This window comes from Jaculus jaculus, chromosome 7 (genome assembly GCF_020740685.1).
Source record: "Jaculus jaculus isolate mJacJac1 chromosome 7, mJacJac1.mat.Y.cur, whole genome shotgun sequence".
NCBI lineage: Eukaryota > Metazoa > Chordata > Mammalia > Rodentia > Dipodidae > Jaculus > Jaculus jaculus.
Window position 1 is genome coordinate 29,801,613 of NC_059108.1, and position 13,375 is coordinate 29,814,987.

Sequence of the window (13,375 nt, forward strand, 5' to 3'; positions counted from 1 at the left end):
CAAGCAAACAAAAAAAATCTTCTCTATAATCTGACTTTATTGTACAACTTAATTTTCATCTATTCCATATTGATTATCTCTAGCAAATCTAAAAGATCATATATGCTGAGAAACTTTTTGCCTTATCCTTATATCCTCTTTCTTCCATGGCACTGGGTAAACCCTCAAGTACACAGATAGCTGCCCCAGGGCACCCCATGGCCCAGTCAGTGTCTTTGTCTGTGCCCCCACGAAACAGCACACTGTTCTCACCTGTGGCCAACAAATCCAGCCTGCTTCATGAACCAAAGGCAGCAGCCTCCCTTGAGCACCACAGCTGCTGCCCTCAGCCTGCCAGGGCCCTTCTGGGCTTCCTCCAGCTCCTCTTCTCACAGACAACCTGTCTCCCCCAGGCGGCTGCTTCCTTGTGTACAAGTACCTTGTCTCTGCTGCTCAACATTATCCCTCATCACTTTCTTGTGTGCTGAGTGGTTATTCATCTTCTCTTCCAGCTGAGTAGCCATTTGCACTCAAAAAAAAAAATCAACTAATCTCACCAGAATGAGTCTCATAGGCCATCCACTAGTGAGGATGTCATGTGGAAGTTAGAGAGGCAACTTCATATGACATCAAAAGATTTATCAAAATATTGGTTTGATAAGGTTCAAAGAAACTGGAAGCAACTGTGAGGCCTCAGTTAACTGCTCATCTTTGATGTCATTTACATGAGAGAGATCTGACAATGGTGTTTCAGCCTTGACTGAAATTCTTACTTAGCCAACTCAGAGTAAACCCTGCAGGGACAAAGTCATGACAGCAACAACCCCACCAGGCCATGGGTCTGACTCTCAGATGCTCTTCCAGGGAGTCCGGGGCTAGCTGGGAGCTGTCTTGCCCTGTCTGCATGGGATAAGAGGTAAAGCAGCTTATTAGGAGCCCAGAAGAATGGAAGGAACCAGGAGTGGCCAGGCTACAGGGGCATACACAGCTTTGCTAGGTGAGGGAGGAGGAGAGTTTCCATGATATACATAACATGTACATAGCAATGTACATAATATGTACACTGCATTACACTCACCAACAGGGTAAGAGAGAGGGGCCAGGGTACCTCATCAAAGAGAAAATAAAGTTCAACTAGATAAATTTTGTAGTTATCTTCTTGTTGCTGGGATAAAGCACCCGACCAAAAGCAGCTAATGGGAGGAAAGTTTTTATTTTGGCTTCTAGTCTTGAGGGGAAGCTTCATGTTGGTAGAGGAAATCATGGCATGAGCAGAGGCTGGACATCACCTCTGCCACGGTAGGTGAAAAACAGCAGCAGGTGAGTGAGCCAGACTAACACTGGCAAGCTATGGGCTAATAAACCTCAAGGTCCACCTAGTAACACACCTCTTCCAGCAAGGCTCCATGAGTTTCATGGGGACATCTAATTCAAACCACCACAATAATGCATTATAGCTCTTAGGTGGGGATAAAAGAAAATAAGAAAGTAGAACAGATCTAGAATTTATGTGGCCAAAGGCTTATCAAGACTGGGGGAGGGGCCAGGTGTGGTGGTGCATGCCTTTAATCCCAGCACTCAGGAGGCAGAGGTAGGAGATCACTGTTGAGTTTGAGGCTACCCTGAGAAGCTATAGTGAATTCCAGGTCAGCCTGGGCTAGAGTGAGACCCTACCTCAAAAAACAGAACAAAACAAAAGACTGGGGGAGAATTTTGGAAAAAGATAATATTGAACTATGAAAATAAAATAGGTACAAATATAAAATTTATGTGGAAGGAGCAGCTAAACTGAGTGGCTCTACTATGGATTCTCTTGGCCATGGTAGCCTCTGTAGCTTGCCAGGACATTGGAGAGGGACATTTCCTGTGGTTCTCCTGCCATTAAACCACTCCTGGAGAACCAGCAGCCACACTTATATTGATATAATCTGATTTGTGACCCACGTTAGGTGTTGCATAGAACCAGGTATGTTTTTTTGTTTGTTTGTTTTTTTGTTTTTTTGAGGTAGGGTCTCACTCTAGCCCAGGCTGACCTGGAATTCACTATGGAGTCTCTAGGTGGCCTCGAACTCACGGTGATCCTCCTACCTCTGCCTCCCTAGTGCTGGGATTAAAGGCGTGCACCACCACGCCCGGCTGGAACCAGGTATGTTTTAATAGCATAGGACAGCTTGTTAAAGATAGTCATGTTAGGCTGGAGAGATGGTTCAGTGGTTGAGGTGTTTGCCTGCAAAGTCTAAGAACCAAGGTTTGATTCCCCAACACTTACATAAAGCCAGATGCACAAGGTGGTGCATGTGTCTGAAGTTCATTTGCAGTGGCTCAAGGCCCTGGTGCACCCATTTTCTCCCCCCCCCCCATAAATAAATAAATAAATATATTTTTAAAAGTCATTTCTATTAAAAATATTTTAAAAATAAACAAAATAAACAATCTGATGTATGGTGTGACAGTTGAGTACTTGGTGCTAAATGGAACATCTATATTACCCCAGTAAGCCTCAGGGAACACTGAAGAAGGAGTGGAAAAAATGTTAAGACTGGAGGATAAGAAGAAAGGAGTACAGTAGAATTCTGTCACTTGGACAGGGTATGGCCATTGCACTCACGAACTCACAGCTGCAGTTACCTGAGAGGGCCTGTCACTATCCCTCCATGGGCCTCACCCTCTTTGAGGAGCTAGTGGTGGTTAATGGGTGCAGGGGGTGGGGGAATCATCCTATTCAGTGGTGTAGCCACTGCTAAGTATGTGAAGAAGGGGTTCAGCTGGACGAGGAGAGAAATAAGAGTCAACATACACATGTATAAAATGGTCAAAACAAACTAAAAAAAAAGAAATTAATCAAGGGCTTGGATGTAGCTCAGTGGTACAGCTGTCGTGCTCAAGTCTCTAGGTCGGAGAGAGAGAGAGAATAATTTTGAATAGCACGAGATTATATTATTCTGGCTAAAAGAAAGCATTCTTCTATTTAAATACTTTGAAAATCTAGAAACTTGAAAATGTGAATTATTAACTTTTGGACAAGCAATGAAAAGTTTATTTCATGTCATTTCTACATCCATTTTCTTTTTCCTCTTTATTAATAGCTTCCCCCTTATTTATTTATTTATTTGAGAGAGTGGGGGGAGAAAGAAGGAGGGAGGGAAGGAGAATGGGTGCATATCAGGGCCTCTAGCTATTGCAAATGAACTCCAGATGCATGTGCCACCTTGTACATCTGGCTTTACATGGGTCCTGGGTAATAGAACCTGAGTCCTTTGGCTTTGTAGGCAAACATCTTAATTGCTAAGCTATACCTTCAGCTCCTCCTTTTTTCTTTTTTCTTTTTTTTTGAGGTAGGGTCTCACTCTAGCCCAGTCTGACCTGGAATTCACTATGGAATCTCAGGCTGACCTCAAACTCATGGCAATCCTCCTACTTCTGCCTACTAAGTGCTGGGAATAAAAGCATGCACCACCATGCCCAGCCTTTTTTTTTTTTTTTTAAACTAATTCTCTTTGGTATTTTTGTTGATCTTTTTGTATTCCCTATTTACATTTAAAACACCCAAGGACTCAATTCTTCCTTTCCCCATTTTGCTCTTTTCTTTTTCTTAGTGTTTTAACCATTTATTTGCAAGGAAAGAGAGAGAAAGGGAGGGGAGGGAGAAAGAATGGGCATGCCAGGGCCTCCAGCTACTACAAACAAATTCCAGATGCATGCACCACTTTGTGCATCTGGCTATATGAGGATACTGGGGAGTTGAACCTGGGTTGTTAGGCTTTGCAGGCAAGTGCCTTAACCTCTGAGCCATCTCTCCAGCCCAGTTTTGCTGTTTTCTACAAATCCTTGCACTCATAGTTTTCAAAGACAGAACATGACATCTTTTTAAAAACACTTTTGGGGCTGGAGGGATTGTGTGCCTACAAAGCCAAAGGGCCCATGTTCAATTCCCCAGGACCCACGTTAGCCAGTTGCACAAAGGGGTGCACAAATCTGGAGTTCATTTGCAGTGGCTAGAGGCCCTGGCGTGCCCATTCTCCCTCTCTCTCTGTCAAATAATAATAAATAAATAAATCAAAATAAAAACATTTTTGGTGCAGGGATCACAGATTCTGAGGGCATACTTGTTGCAGTCCTGCAGGTGGTGAGTCATGGCATGCAGGGAGGAGATCTGTCTACCCTGGTCAACAATCCTATACCCAGCATAGCTTTCTGCTTGCACTAATGAATGTAAAATATGTATCTGGCTGGAACAGTCTTCTTTTCCATAACAGTGCCAGGAAGAAGACAGATTTCTACAAAAAGTCCACTTAGATAAAATGTCTAGCTCCAGCTAGGGAGATGGCTTAGTGGTTAAGGCACTTGCCGGTGAAGCCAAAGGACCCAGGCTCAATTCTCCATGTCCCACATAAGGCAGATGCACATGTTGGCACATGTGTTGGAGTTCGTTTGCAGTGGCTAGAGGCCCTGGTGTGCCTATTCTCTCTCCCCCATCTCTCTTTCTCTAATAAACAAAATAAAAATAAAATCTTAAAAATTTTTTTTAAAAGTCTAGCTCCAATATTTTTAAAGAATTTATTATTTATTTGGAAGCAGAGAGAGGAAGAAAGAGGAGGGAGGAGAGGGAAGGAAGAAGGAATGGAGGAAGCAAATGAGCATGCCAGAGCCTCTTGCCATTGCAAATGAACTCCAGACACATGTGCTACTTTGTGCATCTGGCTTTATGTGGGTACTGGGGAATTGAACCCAGACCATCAGGCTTTGTAAGCAACTGCCTTTAACTACTGAGCCGTCTTCCCAGCCCCAGGCTCCAACATTTTACAAGCAAGTACCTTTAATCTCTGAGCCATTTCCCCAGCTGAGGCTCCAACATTTTAAATAGGAGTCAGTGGTTCGTGGAGAAAAACTGTCCTGACCTACATTAGGTTTATCCTCTTTCCTTAAGTCTAAACAAATCTTTGTCTTTTTTTGGTTTTCCAAGGTAGGCATTTTTGTTTTAAGACCATGGCTTGTTATATTTTGTGTCTATTTTCTTCCCTCTTAAATCAGATTCTACATGCTGGGCTGGTATTTAATCACCTGCAAGGTGACTTTTGTGGGAATGAACTTTGAGTGCTTATTAATTTCAGTAAGTATAAATTACTTGGAAAACTTGTGTACACACACATACCCATCCCCCTTCCCCACCCACACACAGTGGTGGACTGATCTCTATGCCCAGAGATTTTAATTCTGGGGTAGAGGGTGGGCTGGGACCATGGATTTAGCAATACTAAGTGTTTAGATGACTGTGAGGCTCCACTGCTCATGACTACACTGTAGATAGTACAATTCTGAGGACCCCTAATCTAAGTATGAAAGGCTGATGACAAAGAAACTTTAATTCTCAGCACATGAGTTACTAACTTCTCTGGACACAGAGTAAATATGGAGTATGTATCAACTGAAAACTGTTACATGTGGCACCCTTAAGGTAGTAAGGCACAGGAGGCAGGAGCTTGTACACAGGAACCTACTTTTGCCCCAGATAGTGGTGTGAACTGCAGAAGCTGTGTAGTCACTGTGAGTCTCTTGTCTCACTTATAAAACATAGCATAAGGACACCATATCCAGCATCATAGGATTACTGCAATGACTGAGTTAGTTCATGCATGTGGAGTGCTTAGGTCAGTGCCTATGCTTCCATGCATTCAATAAATGCAAGCCATCGCCATTAGCAGTGCTGGGGAATGGAACCCAGAGCCACCTGCATACTCAGCAGGTACTTTACCTAGGAGCACATTGTTACTGTGTGTGTGTGTGTTCTTGTGTGTGGAGGCCAAAGGACATCCTCAAGTGTCCTATTTCAGAAACATCATCCACCTCCACCTTTTTTTTTTTTTCCTAGATAGACCCTCTCATTTTCCTGGACCTCACCAAGTGGGCTAGGACGACAAGGATCCTATCTCTTCCTCCCCAGCACTGGGATTACAAGTGTGCACCACTGTGCCTGGCATTTTTATGAGGGGACTGGGGATTTCATTAAGGTCTTCATGCTCACAAACTTAGCTCTTTATTGACTGAGCTACTCTGTGTCCACCATTATTGTCTCACTAAGTTGATGTAAAAAAAAAAAAAAAAGGAATTAAAAGCCAGGTGTGGTGGTGCATGCCTTTAATCCTAGCACTCAGAAGGCAGAAGCAGGAAGATTGCTGTGAGTTTGAGGTCACCCTAAGAATGCAGAGTGACTTCCAGTTCAGCCTGGGCCACAGTGAAACCTTACCTTGAAAAAAAAATTTTTTTTAAATTTATTTATATGTGAGGAGAGAGAGAAAGACAGAGAGTGAATGTATATTAAAAAGCCAGAGCATTTTGCCACTGCAAATGAACTCCAAATACATTCACCACTTTGTGTACCTGGCTTTACATGGGTTCTGGGGAACTGAACCTGGGCTGGCAAGCTTTGCAAGAAAGTATCTTTAACCACTGAGATTATCTCCCCAGCCTAAGAAAGGATGTTTCTAAAATTCCTTGGTGTCTCTGACTGATGGTTTCGTTTTTCCTTTTTCTAATGGGGGGGGGGGGCACTACATGGTAAATTCCAGGTCAGCCTGAGCTAGAATGAGACCCTACATAGGAAAAAAAAAAAAGAAAAGAAAAGAAAAGAAAAAGAAAGAACGGCATCTATGCTGATCCACTCTAGATGAAACTAAAATTTAGAGAGTAAATTAGTGACAAACTATAAAACATTTGTGAAAAGTAATTCTAAGTATATTCAAAGGGGGAGGATGTTGTCTTGAGTTCTCAACTTCATTTCCCAGGAATTTCTTGGAATCCGTGTTTCCTAAAACTTGTGCTTTCATTCAGGTAGATACATTGTGACCCTGGGGTGTTGGCATACACCTGCAATCCCAGCACTTGTGAGGCTAAGGCAGAAGGGTTGTCAAGAGATTGTGGCTAGCCTGGGTTACACACTGAGTTCCAGGTCAATGATGACACAATAAAACCTTGTTTCAATAACAAAAACAAAGCAAAACAAAAGATTCCTCGTGAAGTGCCTGCAAGGAAGCTCCCAGGGAGTTAAGGTACTCTTAAAAAAAATTTCTTGTTCATGTATGTATGCTTTATCCTCAGCCCTTACAAGAAGCTACTTCTTATGACTTGGAAGGGGCGAATCCTTGTAGTCTACTAAATCAGAAATGCCAAGGCTGTAATTGCAAGAAGCATAGTATGCATGATTCATATCTGCAGAAGTCTCAGTGAAAGTTAACTTGAAACTTCTGGTGCTCAAACCTGTGGCGTGGGGAGAATGTGACTTTCTACACATACACATGGTTCTACATTAGGAACTTTATGGAATAATGAATTGAATTCTAAAAACATGCTTTCTTTGGAATATATACTTTTGATTCTTATTAATAAGACACTTTTTTTTCTTGATTTTTCAAGGTAGGGTCTTGCTCTAGGCCAGGCTGACCTGGAATTCACTATGGAGTATCAGGGTGGCCTCAAACTTAAGCAATCGTCCTACCTCTGCCTCCAAAGGGCTGGGATTAAAGGCATGTGCCACCATGCCCAGTTTAAGACACACTTTTGTGTGTGTGTGTGTGTTTTTCAAAGTAGGGTCTCACTCTAGCCCAGACTGAACTGGGACTCAATCTGTACTTCCAGGCTAGCCTCAAACTCAATGATCTTCTTCCTACCTCTGCCTCCCAAGTGCTGGTATTGAAAGTATGTGCCACTACGCCCAGCAAGACACACTTAATCACAATTAATGATGACAATTATGATCATTTGAATTTGTTTATACCAGGTTTATCTTACAAAGCTTTTACCCAAGTTATCTAATTTCATAGCATCACACTTTAATAGCAAAGATAACCAATCACATTTTGCAAGCACATGTGGAATTTAGATATTCTCTATAGGCATGATAAATACATACATATATATATACTGGTTTTTCAAAGTAGGGTCTCATTCTAGCCTAGGCTGACTTGGAACTCACTCTGCAGTCCTCAAGGTACCTTTGAACTCATGGTGATTCTCCTACCTCTGCCTCCTAAGTGCTGGGATTAAAGGCATGCACCACCACACCCAGTTGATAATTAAAGTTTTGAAAGTCATTTGTTGCTATATTTTCATAATTTCAGTTATAGCAGACTGACATTTTGAAAATTAACAGACAGCAGTTTTTGGCCCATATGATGTACCTGTTCTCTCATTTCTTTCATTTTTTCCAACCTCTTGAGTTTTGTCGCATATTCTTGAACTTCTTTTAATCCAATATCTGTACAGAGACGAACCAAGAATCGCAGACCTAAATTGTGAAAAATATATTTAAGAAAGAGTATGTGCATAGTGGTGAAAATCCAACAAGTCAGTGGACTTAGACTTTTGGCAGAGGTAGAACAGATGCTGACAAACTTAACTTCTCTTAGAACGCAGGTACACTTTGTAATCTCTGTACCTCATGATTTGCCCTGTCATCACACTGTGAGCCCCTAGAAGGAACATGGCACGAGGGCACCGCTAGGTAGTAGGAACTTGAGACAGATGTGGTATTTGTTAATGTGCCAATGGAGATTGGAAGAAAAAGGGAGACTTGGCTACAAAATGTAAACATTTTATACATAAATAATAAATAACTGATTTTTGTTTGTTTGTTTTTCAAGGTAGGGTCTTACTCTAGCTCAGGCTGACCTGGAATTCACTATGTAGTCTCAGGGTGGCCTCAAATTCTCGGCAATCCTCCTACCTCTGCCTCCCGAGTGCTGTATTAAAGGTGTGTGCCACCACACCTGGCTTCTGATTTTTTTATTATCAGCAAATTTATTCTTTTAATAAATATTCACATTATACGCAAAGCACTGGGAATGTAATAAAAGATTATTTTGTAGACAGGTTTGTAGTCAACATCAAATATATATACAATAACTATAGGAAACGTGGAAGTGAACACCAATGAATTGAACAAGAACATTCCAACACTTCATATCTGTCTATTTTTTTTCTAAATTTTATTAACAACTTTCATGATTATAAAAAATATCCCATGATAATACCTCCCTCCCCCAACTTTCCCCTTTGAAACTCCATTCTCCATCATATCCCCTCCCCTTCTCAATCAGTCTCTCTTTTGGGCCAGCTATTTCTTGTACCACTGCATGATTATATTTTCCATTGCAGTGACATTGAAAGGTGACAGAGGTGCAGTAAAATTTACCTTTAGTAGGAAAGGAGAGATGGTTTAGTGGTTAAAGCACTTCCCTACAAAGCCTAACAACCCAAGTTCAATTCCCCAGTACCCACAAAAAGCCAGGTGCAGATGGGAGTGGTGGTGCATGCATTTACATATCTGTCTATATACATCAATCCCCCACACTTATATCTGTAAATTTTTTGTGTTCATCACTTTGTTGCATAAAACAATAATAAAAATCCTTTCTATAACTTATGTCCCAACAAGTTATTTAGTTTTGCTTGCTAGAGGTCTTACAAAATATTATGTATTTTCTTTCTTAATATTTATTTAAGATAAGGTCTCATATATGCCAGGCTGGCCTTGAACTTGTTATGTAGCAGGGATGACCTTGAACTTCTGATCCTCTTACTTCTATCTCTTGAGTACTGGGATTTACAGGCAAACACCACTATGCCTGTTTTAATTGTGAATTTTATAAGTTGTTTTGGATTTAAGACTGTATTCATAAAAGAGCAGAATTAGGTTGGGCATGGTGGTTCATGCCTATAAACCCTAGTACTTAGGAGACTAAGGCAGGAGGATTACTACAGCTCTCAAATCCAGGCCTGCTTAGGTACATACTGAGTTTAGGCCAGTCTGGGCTAAGAGTGAAACCTTGTCTCAAAAAAAAAAAAAAAAAAAAAAAAAGCTTAAAAGAGAAAAAGTAAATACTAAAACCACAATGTAATTCTTTCTACAATAATGGGAATGACCTCTTCCATTTACTGTCCCAATTACTTTGAGTATTTTTATTGTCTTCAAAATAATTTGTTTCTCTAAATATAACAACTGTGTATATTATGGTGGAGAACTTGTAAAACAAGTGACACTACAAAGCAAAAAAAGAAAAATTAAAGTTAACTATTACTCCTCAAACCCAAGACAAAAACCAAACATTTTAGGTATTCTTTTTACATTTTTCTCAATTATCAAGAGAATAATGAAAAGTTAAGTTTTTTCTGGGATGGGGAAATGGCTCAGTGGTTAAAGGCACTTGCTTGCAAAACCTGCTGGTCTGGAGTCAATTCCCCAGTACTCATGTAAAACCAGATACACAAAGTGGTACACACATGTAGAGTTGGTTTGCAGAGGCAGGAGGGAGGTCCTGGTGTGCCCATTTTCTCCCTCTCTCTTAAAAATAAACAAGTAAGTAAAATTTCTGGGCTGGAACGATGGCTCAGTGGTTAAAGGCACCTGCGCATTGCAAAGCCGGCTGGTCTGGGGTCAACTTCCCAGTATTCATGTGAAGCCTGGTGCACAAAGTGATGCACACATTTTGAGTTCATTTCCGTGATAAGAGGCTCTAGTGTACCCATTCATATTTTCTCTCTCTTCATCCTCGAATGGGCCTGACAGATGTCTCAAATTTGCTCTCCAGAGATCCTGTATTATGAGCTTCTAATCCTAGTTGAAGTTTAGTTTTAAGTAATCTTACTGCTTTCTTTTCCATGAGAACAGAATGGTGCTCATAAAATAGGGATGTTTGCTATAGTTATTTTTTTTTTTGTTTCTATTAGTATCAAGGTTTAAATAGCTCTGCCTGCCTCTCTCTTTTTTTCTCAATGATACTTCACTATGTTGTCAAGGGTGCCTAATAGCCTCCAGGAGAGCTTAGCTATCACACCACTATCATTGAAATTATGCTTTATAATTATTTATATTTAACTAGATATTAATCTCTATTCACAGCTCTAAAGTTTGAGTCAGCTTTCCATCCAGCTTCCAAATTCAGTTTCAAGCCAAATTTTTGTTTCTCTAAGCAGACAGGTGAGTATGTTTGCTAGCCTCTATATTAGATATCAAAGACTATCTTTATATTGCATTTACATACAGAAGACTGTTCCACTGTCATTGGGATTTAGTGTCTGAAGTTCAGAGTTGCAGATTACTAGCTGGGCTTTTCTGTGTTCTAAAATGTTCTCCTCTACTATGTCTTTGATTTTCTTTTAAAAAATTTATTTTATTTATTTGAGGGAGAGAAAAGACACAGACAGAGAGAGAAAGGCAGATGAGAGAGAGAGAATGGGCATGCCAGGGCCTCTAGCCACTGCAAACAAACTCCAGATACATGTGCCACCTTGTGCATCTGGCTTTATGTGGGTACCAGGGAATCAAACCTGGTACCTTAGGCTTCATAGGCAAATACCTTAACTGCTAAGCCACCTCTCCAGCCCATGTCTTTGATTTTTTATTTCACTGCCATTGTTTTGTTTATTTATTTATTTTTTTGATTTTTTGATGCAGGGTTTCATTCTAGGGTTTCATACTAGTCTAGGCTGACCTGGGATTCACTATGTAGTCTCAGTGTGGCCTTTAACTCATGGTGATCTTCCTACCTCTGCCTCCTGAGTGCTGGGATTAAAGGCAACATTTATAATTCTCAGACTGTCTATTTCTCTTATTTTCTTTATCAAAGTCTCATCTGTTCTTTATTTCATTTTTAAAATTTTTTGTGCACTTTTATTTATTTGAGAGAGAGAGAGAGAGAGAGAGAGAGAGAGAGAGGGAGGGAGGGAGGGAGGGAGGGAGGGAGGGGCACGCTAGGGCCTCCAGCCACTACAAACAAACTCCAGATGTGTGTGCCCCCTTGTGCATCTGGATAACATGGGTCCTGTGGAATTGAGCCTCAGGGGTCCTTGGGCTTCACAGGCAAGCGCTTAACCGCTAAGCCATCTCTCCAGCCCTTATTTCAAATTTTTATTAACAACTTCCATGATTATATAAAATATCCCATGGTAATACCCTCCCTCCCCACACTTTCACCTTTGAAACTCCATTCTCTATCATATCCCTTTCCCATCTCAATCAGTCTCTCTTTTATTTTGATGTCATGATCTTTTCCTCCTCTTATGATGGTCTTGTGTAGGTAGTGTCGGGCACTATGAGGTCATGGATATCCAGGCCATTTTGTGTCTGGGGAGAGCACATTGTAAGGAGTCCTACCCTTCCTTTGGCTCTTACATTTCAAAGTTTCATCTTTTTTTTTTTTTAATTTTCTTTTGGTTTATTTTTATTTATTTATTTGAGAGTCACAGACACACAGAAAGAGACAGAGAGTGGGGGGAAGAGAATGGGCGCACCAGGGCTCCAGCCACTACAAATGAACTCCAGATTCGTGTGACCCCTTCTGCATCTGGCTAACGTGGGACCTGGGGAAATCGAGCCTTGAACCGGGGTCCTTAGGCTTCACAGGCAAGCACTTAACTGCTAAGCCATCTCTCCAGCCCCCAAAGTCTCAGCTTCTTTTAAAAAATATTTTATTTATTTATTTGTGAGAGGGAGAGAGAGCGATAGAGAGAATTGTCATGTCAGAGCCTCCAGCCAATGCAATTGAGATTCAGACACATGTGCCACCTTGTGCATCTGGCTTACATGAGCCCTGGGGAATTGAACCTGGATCCTTTGGCTTTGCAGGCAAGTGTCTGAACCCCTAAACTATCTCTCCAGCTCTCAACTTCTTAACTCTTGTTTTCTCTATAAGAACTTCCTAGCTTTAAAAAAAAATATTTTATTTTATTTGAGAGAGAGGGAGAGAATGAGGCAGATAGAGAGAAAGAAAAAGAATGGGCATGCCAGGGCCTTTAGCCACTGTGATTGAACTCCAGACGTGTGTACCACCTAGTGCACATGTGTGATCTTGCACACTTGTGTCACCTTGCATCTGGCTTATGTGGGACCTGGAGAGTTGAACATGGGTCCTTAGGCTTTGTAGGCAAGGACCTTAACTGCTAAGCAATCTTTCCAGCCCTCTGCTACACATTTTTAATTTCTGTGTAACCCTTTCTAATGTATTATATATACACTCTTGTCAACCCTCCTCCTTCTTTTGTATCATCCTATTATATATTTGTTTTGGCTTGTAAGTTTTGTCTATGAGAAAGATAGGAGCCTATAGCCTCGTGAATCTTAAAGAAGGGGCCAAATATTTGTCTGCATTTTCTTTTGGTTTCTTTAATATTTTTTGTCTCCTCTATTTCTGCAGGTGATAAAAATAACTTTATTTCCTTTGTAAATAGCATTATTTTTCATAGTTTCATACTGGCTCTTTCCTTATAAGGGCTCAAATGAGAAGAACTCTAGACCTTATAGTTACCAACATAAGAGTAGAGCTTGCCAGTGGCCCTGCTCCTTGTCTACAAGGATGTAGATACAATTGTTTCCTGCTACAGAAGGCTGATTCTTAAGTATTCT

The 13,375-nt window shown here is 41.0% G+C and overlaps 1 protein-coding gene across 3 annotated transcripts in view; it reads right to left on the reverse strand.

Moving 5' to 3' along the window:
* Window positions 1-13,375, reverse strand: part of Ift88 (intraflagellar transport 88) — a 167,408-nt gene that overhangs the window by 33,764 nt on the left and 120,269 nt on the right. For all 3 annotated transcript variants that reach the window (XM_045155256.1, XM_045155255.1, XM_045155257.1), the window contains one exon: window positions 8,154-8,260. In XM_045155256.1, the coding sequence (XP_045011191.1) occupies window positions 8,154-8,260 (107 nt within the window). The remainder of the gene's footprint in view (window positions 1-8,153; window positions 8,261-13,375) is intronic.